Here is a 13,000-nt window from a genome sequence, read left to right on the forward strand (position 1 = left end):
CCTGTGAGTACTGTTACAATTAGAAGAGGCCTATGTGAATCCAAGCTATCTACAAGAAGCCCCCGCCAAGTCCCACTGTTGAAAAAAAGACATGTGCTGAAGAGGTTACAATTTGCCAAGAGCACATTGACTGGCCTAAAGAGAAATAGTGCAACATTTTGTGGACTGATGAAAGTAAGATTGTTCTTTTTGGGTCTAGTGGCCGGAGACAGTTTGTCAGACGACCCCCAAACACTGAATTCAAGCCATAGTACACTATGAAGACAGTGAAGCATGGTGGTGCAAGCATCATGATATGGGGATGTTTCTCTTACTACGGTGTTGGGCCTATTTATCGCATACCAGGGATCATGAATCAGTTTGAATACATCAGAATACTTGAAGAGGTCATGCTGCCTTATGCTGAAGAGGAAATGCCCTTGAAATGGGTGTTCCAACAAGACAACGACCCCAAACACACCAGTAAACGTGCAACATCTTGGTTCCAGGCCAACAAGATTGACGCTATGGAGTGATCAGACCAATCCCCGGATCTTAATCCAATAGAAAACTTGTGGGGTGACATCAAAAATGCAGTTTCTGAGGCAAAACCAAGAAATAGAGAAGAAGAACTGTGGAATGTAGTCCGATCATCCTGGGCTGGAATACCTGTTTACAGGTGCCAGAAGTTGGTTGACTCCGTGCAACACAGATGTACAGCAGTTCTCAGAAACAGTGGTCATACAACTAAATATTAGTTAAGTGATTTCAAAGCAAAATCTTCAAACATTTTTCAGTTTATATAGTGAATGTTTGAGTTTGTAAAGAAGAATACAAACACTGCTATTTTTTTGAACAGTCTAATATTCACTTTTCTTAAAAGAATTTACAGGAACAACACAAATTTGATATATTTTTCTTTATGTCTTGATTTGGAATAGAATGTGTAGTGTTCACAATGCATTTGTGTGTATGGAAATAAAAGCTATTAGAAGAATTTTGAGCTTTATTCACTTTTTTTAAACACACTGCTATTATTTTGAACACAACTGTATATTAGACTGTCCTCCCTTGTGCCTGCTGTTCAGTAGTAGTTAGCCCTACATAGCAGCTTCTTTTCCTGCAGTTTTGCAGCTATGAAAATCCTGTTGAAGGCAACACCAGAATTTCCAAACTGTCGTGCCCCTGATATAAACCTTTGCTTTATGCTTGTCTTGTTCGCCTGATAACATGAAAGCTTTTTATTTATTTTTTTTGCGACTTAAATATTACAAGTTTTTCAGTGCGATTAATTAGTGTATTGTTTGGCATTTTGAATTAACCGGTTAAAGACTGCCCACCGTATATTTTACAGTGGATGTCCTGTGTTCCTAAAGTTTGTGCTATAATATACAGTATTTCTCACTTTATAAGATGCACCTAGGTTTTAGAGGAGAAAGGGAAAAAAAGAATTTAGCGCTCTAATCAGACTCCCATCACAGCTCAGGTCAGACCCATATCCGCGATAAAATAAATTCACTTATTTTGCTCCGCTGCAGGTCTGGCAGTTTTTCCTGCAGTCACTGCTCCCCGGTCTTTTCCGGGCTCGCGCCTCACTGTGATCTGACTGCGTACAGCGTCAGGTCAGTTTGCGCACTACGTCGGGCTGCTGTATGCAGTCAGGACACGTACAGTGGTGCCCAGAGAACACCAGGGAGCTGTGAGTACAGCAAGAGCTAGCATCGCTACTGTCACCACTCCCCGTGCCTCCTGCATACTAGTGAGCGTTTCCATAATGGAAGCGATCGCTTTGTAAGAGGCACTGCCATTTGTCCCACACTTTTGAGGGGGAAAGTGCGTTTTATAAAGCCAAAAAATAACATATTTATTTCACAGGCTTTAGCAAGCTGGCCAAGCGATCAGGCAGTGATCATAAAGGTGAGGTGATGATCAGGTCATTGCTGGGATACTGATACTAGGAGGCTGCTGTTAGTCCTAACGGGGACAATTGTCACTGCATCTGGGCAGATTTCCCCTGTATAGTCCAAGTGTAAAGAAATTTAGCAAAGCCTTGCAATGGTCTTTTCTGATGTTTTGAGGGACAGAGTACAAGAATGGAATATTACATAAAATAACCCACCCAAAAAAAAAAATCCACTCCCTTATAACAGTTAATTAAAAAAGTAATATTTTGATTTACAGTATACTTATAACAAACTCAAATCTGAAGTCCATTTCAGATTGAGACTATATTACCAGAAAAAAAAAATCTAAATTGTAATGTGTTTTTACTACTTTCTTCAAACTAAAAGTCAAAAAATTCTCATGTAAAAATAAATAAAATAAATAAATTATATGAAAAGGAGCCTGCATTATTCATGAAATAACTCACGATGCTAGCGGGAACAAATAAAAAATGTAACTAAATAGTATAGCTATTAAACGTATGAAAACCGGCTAAACTGTCCCTGGTCCTAAAGCCCGAAGTAGCATTGGTCCTGAACTGGTTAAGCACTGCCGGTGCTAATTGGTATTTAACATTGTGTACTGTCTTGTCAAATATTGGGGTTAAAGGACTCAATGTTGTAGAGGCCTATGCTTATTACTTTACAGATTGATATAGGGGCATCATGGTAGCCATTTTGTCTGCTTGCTAGAAGGTCAATGCGAGTTTATTCTTTCTGGACAAAGACTTACAAGGAAAGAGTTGGGAATCTTTGTGTAAACATTCTCATATCGTAAACTGCGGGGGACTCTGACAGGTACCATAAAAGATTCTTCAGGCTTCTACAAAAGATAATGAACAAGGAATGGAATGTTCTAAAGAATTTTTATTTTATTTTCTTCTCCATGAATAGAAAAGGGGTTTATTGAAAAGTTGCCTGATGTAAATTTACTATTCATAGCAGTGATATTAGCAATAATGTTGTTGTATTATGATGTTATAGGCTACATCTATATGTTTGATTAATTGGAAGTAAAATTATATCTTGTTTTAAGTATACCCATTGAAACGTATTAGTATGTCTTATTAACAAGGTTGTGTTTTTTTTTTTTTTATCTATATAATTAGGTAGGATATACAATATTTTTTTTATTAGATTTTTTTTTTTTTTTTTTGTGTTGCAAAGGCTAATGTTGGGAACTAATTGCCTAATTTTCAAAGTATGTTGAGAAAGAAGATTAAGTGCTTTGGTAGATGGTCTTAAAGTAGTAGATCTATAAGCAGACTGTGTCTGTCAGTTGGTATCCATTACAATCCCCTTTCCTCATATTTAGGGCTATGTCCAGAGCTTAGGTCAAAGGTTATCTTTCTGTTAGATCTTTAGAAAATAGAAGAATTAAATGTAATTATACAAACTTTTACATAGAACACTAGTGTCCCCTTGTGGTGGTGGTGAGTAAGAGATAAGTAGCAGATTGATGCACTATGATGTAGGGGTGCACCGAAAATGGGCCTAATCCATTTCGGCCGATATTGGTACATATCGGCAGAAAATATGGGGTTTGGGATTTGTGGGATTTGTCACCCGCGCCGGGCGGGCGGTTTACTTTAAGTCACTGCATCTTTATTTTACCTTACAATCGTGACGCTCCAGTAACAACTCTGCAGGCAGAGCGGAGGGCGGCGTAACGTCACTTACTCACGTGACGCGCCTGCTCCGCCTCCTTCATTCATAAAGTGGGCGGAGCAGGTGCGTCACGTGAGTAAGTGACGTTACGCCGCCCTCCGCTCTGCCTGCAGAGTTGTTACTGGAGCGTCACGATTGTAAGGTAAAATAAAGATGCAGTGAGTGATTAGTCTGCTGTGAGCAGCAGGGCCGGGGCTGTTATGGGTAGGGGGATCGGTCTATGGCACTGCTATGGGGAGGGGGGATCTGTGCACTGTTATGGGGAAAGGGATCTGTGCACTGTTATGGGGAAAGGGATCTGTGCACTGTTATGCCCATAACAGTGCACATATCCCCCCCTCCATAACAGCGCCACCCACAGATGAATTTCATTCATGAAAAAGAATTATTAATAAAATCATTAAAAAAAAAGTATTTTAAAAGTATTTGGGCAAAAAGGCAGTTTCGGTTTTCTCAAGGGCATCCTGAATTTTCAGTTTCGGACCAGAATTTTCATTTCGGTGCACCCCTACTATGATGTGATTGGTCATGTGGAAGACCAAACCAAGTCCACCTTCCAGGGGGGAGGGGGGGGGGAGTAAAGGATAGGATGAGCCGACAAGGGAGAGATCGGATGAGGCAGAGGAGAAACTGGAGAGGAAGGAATTAGAGGTAGGGAGATAGAACCTGACCATCCCTTGCTTCTGAACTGTGACCGCTGACTTCTCTCAGACAACTAAAATTCTAATTTGCTGGTATATTATACATTTCTATCTTTATATTCGAATAGACGATATCGTTCTTGTAGGATCTAGATTTGAGATCATTTCAACTGCAGTGCAAATTATGTCTTTCAGTCTTGGGAGATAAATATATATCGTATTTTTCACTTTATAAGACGCACCTGATAAGATGCACCCATTTTTCAGAGTAGGAAAATGGAGAAAAAAAGAATTTGAACTAAAAGGGGGGTTGTAGTTACAGTATGTTTAAAATGAACACTGTCCAGGGACTGTTCTATAATTGGCATCTGTCTAGATATGACACCCCCTCATCCATAGAAATCCACCCATGTACTGCAAAATATGGGTGGATTCCTATGGATGTGGGGGTTATAGTCATATTTAAAATGAACACGCTTCTGTAATAGTCATGTGTCTATATTAAATATGACTATAACCCCCCCCCTCATCCATAGGAATCCACCCATATTTTGCAGTACATTGGATTTCTATGGATTATGGGGGTTAGTCATATTTGGCACACAGTTTTTAATTTGGGTACCATAAATTGCCTTAAGATGTCCTCACCTTGGGACTTAGGATTTAATCTACGGTACCCAGAGGGGGGTGGGGGGGATGTCATGTGGCACTGAACAGTGTACCGGTAGCTGATTGGTGGCGAGTCCTGCTCCCCCTTCCTCCACCAATCAGCACCGGACAAGTAGCGTAGGGGTGAGGAGAAACTGCCCTGGGGAGAGGAGAAACTGCCTGCGGGGGGGGGGGCGGTATGGGGTCTGGAGAGGAGGAGAAAGTGCGTCTTATAAAGCGAAAAATACAGTACATGTGATATATACCGTACATTTGTATAATCTTCAGAAAACTGATTTTAGTTTCTAGTCAATGGTCTTGTCGGAGATATTATTTATATATATGTATGTTATATATTTGGTGGAAGTTTAACTTTACTTTGAATATAATATTGGATTATAGCCAAACTTGTGCATGAGGAGAGAATTTTGCCCATGTGCTGTTAAATTTTTGAGTTATGAACATCTTTCTCCTGGGAGAAGTCACGTGTCAATTTTGAGCTTTTTGTTTACTTAGGCCAAATGCACACGGCCGTGAACGGTCCGTAGTATCCTGACCTGGATTTCTGCTGACAGCAGGAGCGCACGGCGTCATTGGTTGCTATGCTATGCCGCCGCTGCACTACAGTATGATCTATACGAGTGTGGGCAGCGGCGGCATAAAGCGCACAGCGTCATAGCAACCAATGACGCCGTGCGCTCCTGCTGTCAGCAGGAATCAAGGCCGGGATACCACGGACCGTTCACGGCCGTGTGCATTCGGCCTTATTCTGTGGGCTATTGATAAGATACCCATTTCATTTAAAAAGTTATTTTATTGGTTGTATTTATATCTTACAAGTTACATATTTTTCCGATTGAACCTAATTGATCATTATTCTTTGTCACCAATTTAATATTTTATTATTTTGCACTGAAATGGTTTATAAATAAATAAATATATATATTTTGTATACAATTGTTTCTCTCGTCTTCAACTCAGCGCAGATGACGAATTCTTGTTAAAGGGAGTCTGTCACCTCCATATGGCCATATACAGTGCTTACATTGTCCTATAGCACACCTATACATGAATGTAATGGTACCTTTGTTATGTTCTTTACACTTGCAGAAGCTGGAAAAAACGAACTTTGATTCATATGCAAATGAGCACTGGCAAGTGTCCAGGGGCGGCGTTCACTGTGTTGGAGCCCAGATTGCTCTGCCTTTTTTCATTGTTCCTCTGCCTATGCCAGCCCTCCTATTCCCTTGCGTCATCCTTCGGTTCGGCCTAGATCCCATGCCGGTGAACGGCGCAAATCCAGCGGCAATGTGGCGTTTGCCGGCGCATGCACAGTACTTAAAGCGATGCCGTGCCCACAATGGGCATCGCAGTGTGCATTCTCCGGCGAGGCAGTGCACAGGCGCTGGGATGACGCAAGGGACTAGAAGGGCGGGCAGAGGCTGGGGCGGGAAAACAATTAAAGGCAGAGACTTGCCAGTGCTCATTTGCATATGAATTAAACTTAGTTTTTCCAGCTTCTGCAAGTCTAAAGAAAATAACAAAGGTACCATTACATTCATGTATAGGTGTGCTATAGGACAACAAGCACTGTATATGGCCATATGGAGGTGACAGACTCCCTTTAATTAGGATTTTTGGAAAGAAGTTGGAATCTCCTCAACTTACAGATCCTTGCTTGTTTTCATAAATGGAAAACTATTCATCAGAACAGTATAAATATTCTGACAATCTCAAGGAGGGATTAAATTCTGCTAAGCTTTAATAGACCCTCTCATTTTTAGGAAACATCGAAGCAATATGGGACCAAGTAAACCAATCTCTCAACCAAGAAGAAATATTGTAGGTTGTAGAATACAGCATGGCTGGAAAGAGGGCAGTGGTCCAATAACTCAATGGAAAGGAACTGTTTTGGATCAAGTACCAGTTAACCCTTCTCTTTATCTTATAAAATATGATGGATTTGACTGTGTGTATGGACTTGAGCTTCACAAGGATGAAAGGGTGTCTGCTCTCGAAGTTCTTCCAGACAGAGTTGGTAAGTGCACCAAAATCATGATTTACTGCACAAGTGATCATGTAAACCAGCAGTTTATGTACAAAGAATAACCTTGTATGTGGTACGTTATAATAACAAAATGTAGCAGGAAAGCATAGGCTAAAACTAGTATTAAGGGTTAATGGTTTTAACAGATATATGTAAGGAAATTATGTCTGTATCCACACACGTTCACATATATATATATATTCAGCTTTATATGCTTGTAATAAATATGCAGAGTTCTTCTTTAAAGGTAATATTTTATACTCTTATGACAACAAGGTCTAGTAACACAAGCTAAACAGGAAATGGCTGTCTGAAGCTTAAAACCGCATGGCTAAAAAGAGATATGCATGCTTTAGCAAAAGAAGGCCACATTTGTGCTAAAGGTACATGAAGAGAGAATTGCCGAATGCATGGTATCATAGCTGCAGAAACATATATATGCACATATATACCTGTTACACATATATCTAACATGTGCATTAGACATATATTTTACATTTACTGCAATACGAGATATATATATATATATATATATAAGCATTTTTTGTATATTAACCTTCACCTGTGGTTTAGATAAGTGCAAGACATTTTTGAGACTTAAGCGTGAAGGTTCTGACGAACAAGTAGACCCAATACCTTAAAACTAGTATTAAAGGGTTTCTATCACTTCGTTTCACCTATTTAGCTTTCAGACACTAGATATAAGTTATTTTTTTAGCTAAACGGCTGCCCAATAAACAGTTATATTAGGATGGTTAGATAAAGCAGACACTAGCGGATCGCTAGTGTCTGAAAGCTAAATAGGTGAAACGAAGTGATAGAAACCCTTTAAGGGTTAATGGTTTTAACAGATATATAGGGTAGAAATGACAAACCAGAGGAGAATATGGTGGATGTGTGCATAAAATCAAAACACTGCATGCAGAAGCCTACAGTGAAGCAGTTTGAGAATTGCACCCTTTGAGATGAGTTGGGGTCCTTTTAAGGCTACTTGCACACTTGCGGCAGTGTGATCCTTCAGGCAGTTCCGTCATCTGAACTGGCCGCCGACCTGCCGCTGACTCAAAGCATTTGTGAGACTGATCCGTCTCTCAAATGGATTGCAAGGACGGATCCGTCTCTCCGCTTGTTATGAGGACAGACGGATCTGTCTTGTATCTTTTTTTTTCACATTTTTACCGGTCTGCGCAACCCGGAAGGACTGATCCGGCATTCCGGTATTTTGAATGCCGGATTCACTTGCGTTGTTTGATTCCGGCAGGCAGTTCCGTTGCCTGAACTGCATGCCTGATCAGACAAACTGTATGCAAACGCAGGTCATTTTTTTTCTGACTGATCAGGCATTTTTCAGACTGATCAGGATCCTGATCAGTCTGAAAAATGCCTGATCAGTCAGAAAAATGCATTGCAATACCGGATCCGTTTTTCCGGTGTCATCAGGCAAAACGGATCAGGTATTTATTTTTTTCTCATTTTTCAAGGTCTGCGCATGCATGCTACGGTTTTCTCTTTTGCCTGATCAGTCAAAATGACTGAACTGAAGACATCCTGATTACTCTCCATTCAGAATGCATAGGGATATGCCTGATCAGTTCTTTTCCGGTATAGAGCCCCTGTGACAAAACTCTATGCTGGAAAAGAAAAACGCTAGTGTGAAAGTACCCTAATGCGGCCTGATGTGGGGCCATAATGAGCGGAGAGTGACAATATAAGAAGATCGGCGCTTATTTAAAGGGCTTTTACATGGACGATGGTTAGAATAATTGCGCAAACTGTATGGAGGATGAGCATTGTCCTGTTAACACGAGGCAATGTGCTGCAGACACACAATGCTTTTGTAGCTTCCTTAAAAGATCCGATCATCCAACAGACACATTTGTCCCCTGATCGGTGGTGTTTATATGGGCCGATCAGCCACAAAAACATTTGTATGAAAGTTGGCTCCCAAACATCGACACCCCCCGCCCCCATGTAAAAGGGCCTTTAGACATTGTTCACAGCCGCTATATTTACCACAGCAAAACTAGTGCAGTATGCAGCACTCTACATTCCAGTAAAATAAGATTGTAATGTATCCAAAACATGAAGAGGCAAAAATATTTTTATTATGCTTTTTCCACTGACCGTGGGATCTGTGGCCTTAAGCCAGTATTACACCTACCGTTTAGTGTTTTTTTGGCAGATTATGGCTAACAACGAGCGTTTGTAGTGATCCTTGTTAGCGATCATCTGGCAGTCTAATACTGCTGCCGATTGCTCATCGGGCAGTCTGCCTTTTTGACAGGTTATAAAATCATCGCAGGTGGCAGATCGTGGTGCCCAATCACTACCTGCTGTGACAAACAATGATTTAGTATAGGGAAGAGCGATGGTATAACATGCAGCAGTCTCCTCCACCAACAAGCAGGCGATTGGCGGGTAGGAACGCATCCTTCCCAACAAATGCCTGCTAAATTGGGCTGTCTAATACAGTCTTTAGGGCTCAAGCGCACGACCATTTGGATGTTTTGTGGTCTGTAAATTGCAGATCTGCAAAACACTGATACAGGCCATGTGCATTCCGTATTTGTGAACGGAACTGCTGGCCCCTAAATGAACAATCCTATCCTTGTCCATAATGCGAACAATAGTAGTACCTGTTCTATTTTTTAGTTATTTATTTTTGTGGCCTCATTGAAGTAATGGGTTCCGCATATGGGCCGCAAAAAGAACAGACACGGACAAAAAATACATTTGTGTGCATGAGCCATTAGGCTGAATGTACCACCTCAATTGTTAAAGGGAACCCGTTATCAACTTTATGCTGATCTCACTGACAGACATGCTGATGTCAGCGGTGTGTCACTCATGAGCTAAAAGTAAGTGGTTGTTGAGAACCAGCATCATAATCCTTGCAGCCCAGGCCTTGAGAAGAGTCACATCTACCTGAGAAGAGTCCTGGTTATACATAATCTCCTGCTCTCCTGCCCACCTGCTGATGATTGGCAGTTCTCTCCTAGAGAGATGGGGGGAAACTAGGTAGAAGCCGGTCAGTCATCAGCAGGTGGGCAGGAGAGCAGGAACTCATGGATAACCAGGACTCTTCTCCAGGGACTCTTTTCCAGGCTCAGTCGGCAATGTTTGTGATGTTGGTTCTCGGCAACCACTTACTTGTAACTTATAAATGACAGACCGCTGAAATCCACTCACCTGTCTCTACTTTATACTGCTGTTAGTATGGACAGCAGAAAGGTGATGACAGGTTCCCTTTTATGTTTCTCAATTTGTCTTCTCCCCTGATTATTATATATTTCAACTTCTAGAGAAAATGGGCGCAGGGTGGACAACTCAGACTAGAAAATTGAAAGCAGTGCAGTGGAGCTAACTTCACACAAATATAGCATTGTTTAATTTGTAGAATTGTTTTATATCGTTACGATTGGTCATTTTTGTGAAACAATTTTTTTTGTTTCTTTATTCAAAGCATCATCTCGAATCAGCGATGCCCATTTAGCAGACACAATGATTGGTAAAGCTGTAGAGCATATGTTTGAAACAGAAGATGGCTCTAAGGATGAATGGAGGGGGATGGTACTGGCACGAGCACCCATTATGAACACATGGTTTTATATCACCTATGAAAAGGACCCTGTCTTATACATGTATCAACTTTTAGATGACTACAAAGAAGGAGACCTTCGCATTATGCCAGATTCAAGTAAGTCATGCTAGTATTTTTAAATTTGTTAGCAATATGAATGGAAATATTTTTTCACTTAAACGTGAATGTGCCACAGAAAAATTTCTGCTGCTTCACCCCTTTCCGGCCTTTGTCGTATGGCAGAAGTTTGGTTGTTAAACATGGCTTCCACTCAGCTTCCGTTTTACACAGCAGACACCGGAAAGCAATGTCTGTGATTGGCGACAGTGTGGGGCTTGAGCGGCTTCACCTCGGTTTTCAGTGCAGCTTTTTTCTTGTGAACACTTCGAGGCCTGCCAAAGTGAAGTTCATGAAACTCCCATAGGCTGAAATGGTAAATCATTGCAGTCTATGGGACAAAATAATAAAAAAAATAATCATTTATCACTGCTATGTCCCAAAATGCCCATACCATTAGAAATTAAATGTATTTATCCCATATGGTGATTTCAGGTTTTTTTCCGTTCCTTGAGCTCCCCAAAAACATAATAAAAAGTGATCAAAAAGTCATACAGATGGCCACGCAAAAAATTAGCCCTCACTCAGCTTGGTAGATTTGAATATAAAGTTATTGGGGTCAGAATATGGCAATGCAAAAAATTCTGATGTTTAAGTATTAACACACAAGAAAAATTATGTAAATGTAGTTTATTGTAAAAGTACTGACCTGGCGAATGAAGGTCTGTTTTACAACATGTGGAATACAGTAAACCCGAAACCAATAAAGCTATGGCGTCCAGCTTCTCACTATATCGTGTGCAATATTAAGGGGTGCCATTAGAAAGTGCAACTTGTCCTGCAAAAAGCAAGCCCTCATACAGCCATGTGAATGGGAAAAATAAAAGTTACAACTTCGGGAAGGCAGGGAATAAAATATGAAAACACAAAAATTGAAAATCACAGGGTCCTCAGGGGGTTAAAATCAAATGGTAACGCACATTCATTCTTTCTAATCCGTTTTTATTTTTTGATTGCAGATTTCTTTTAATCTACTCCCTGAACATGATTATGGGGGCGGCCATTTTGCTAGAACTGTTCTTGATAACATTTAGGCCGCATGCACACAACCGTGGTGTTTTGCGGTCCGCAAAATACGGATGGCGTTTGTGCACGTTCCGCACTTTGCGGAAAGTGCACAGACAGCCTTTAATATAAATGCCTATTCTTGTCCGCAAAGCGCGGACAAGAATAGGACATGTTATATTTTTTAGCGGGGCCAAGTAACAAAGCAACGGATGCGGACAGCACACGGGAGTGCAAGTGAATGGGTCCGCAGCCGAGCCGCCAAAACTGCGGCTCGGATGCGGACCAAAACAACGGCCGTGTGCATGAGGCCTTAGAGAGATGATTTACAGCAGCCACCATGGTTCATAGACACGTTGGACAGGAGGGGGACATTATTGACTTCTGTGGGAGTTTTTTATGCCTGCTATGTGACCTGTGCAGAGATCAGAAGGGAATAGATGAGCTTTGATATCAACTGCAAAATTTTATGTTGTGTGTTTTTATTTAATTTTTTTACTGTAGGTATTGAGATGGAAGGTTACAAATAACACCAGAAAATTGTTTAAAATTATTATTAACCTTTTCCCTACCGCCCCATGACTATATATGTTGGCAGTAGTGACTTTAAAGATGGTGCCCACTCCACACTGATCGCAGACATTTAACCCCTCAGATGCTGTGGTCAGATTGCCATTTCTGTTTAGCAGTGGGATTCAGTATATTGCTAAATATACACTGTTTAAAAAAATAAAGGGAACACTTAAACAACACAATGTAACTCCAAGTCAATCACACTTCTGTGAAATCAAACTGTCCACTTAGGAAGCAACACTGAGTGACAATCAATTTCACATGCTGTTGTGCAAATGGGATAGACAACAGGTGGAAATTATAGGCAATTAGCAAGACACCCCCAATAAAGGAGTGGTTATGCAGGTGGTGACCTGACCACTTCTCAGTTCCTATGCTTCCTGGCTGATGTTTTGGTCACTTTTGAATGCTGCTGGTGCTTTCACTCTAGTGGTAGCATGAGACGGAGTCTACAACCCACACAAGTGGCTCAGGTAGTGCAGCTTATCCAGGATGGCACATCAATGCGAGCTGTGGCAAGAAGGTTTGCTGCCTCTGTCAGAGCATGGAGGCGCTACCAGGAGACAGGCCAGTACATCAGGAGACGTGGAGGAGGCCGTAGGAGGGCAACAACCCAGCAGCAGGACCGCTACCTCCGCCATTGTGCAAGGAGGAACAGGAGGAGCAGTGCCAGAGCCCTGCAAAATGACCTCCAGCAGGCCACAAATGTGCATGTGTCTGCTCAAACGGTCAGAAACAGACTCCATGAGGGTGATATGAGGGCCCGACGTCCACAGGTGGGGATTGTGCTTACAGCCCA

At 41.4% G+C, this 13,000-nt stretch overlaps 1 protein-coding gene across 4 annotated transcripts in view; it reads left to right on the plus strand.

The window, feature by feature from the left end:
• Positions 1 to 13,000, plus strand: part of SPIN1 (spindlin 1) — a 67,168-nt gene that overhangs the window by 42,495 nt on the left and 11,673 nt on the right. For all 4 annotated transcript variants that reach the window (XM_040416960.1, XM_040416963.1, XM_040416962.1 and 1 more), the window contains exons 4-5: positions 6,664 to 6,917; positions 10,390 to 10,623. In XM_040416960.1, the coding sequence (XP_040272894.1) occupies positions 6,664 to 6,917; positions 10,390 to 10,623 (488 nt within the window). The remainder of the gene's footprint in view (positions 1 to 6,663; positions 6,918 to 10,389; positions 10,624 to 13,000) is intronic.

The sequence above is a fragment of the Bufo bufo genome, chromosome 2, assembly GCF_905171765.1.
Source record: "Bufo bufo chromosome 2, aBufBuf1.1, whole genome shotgun sequence".
Classification (NCBI taxonomy): Eukaryota; Metazoa; Chordata; class Amphibia; order Anura; family Bufonidae; genus Bufo; species Bufo bufo.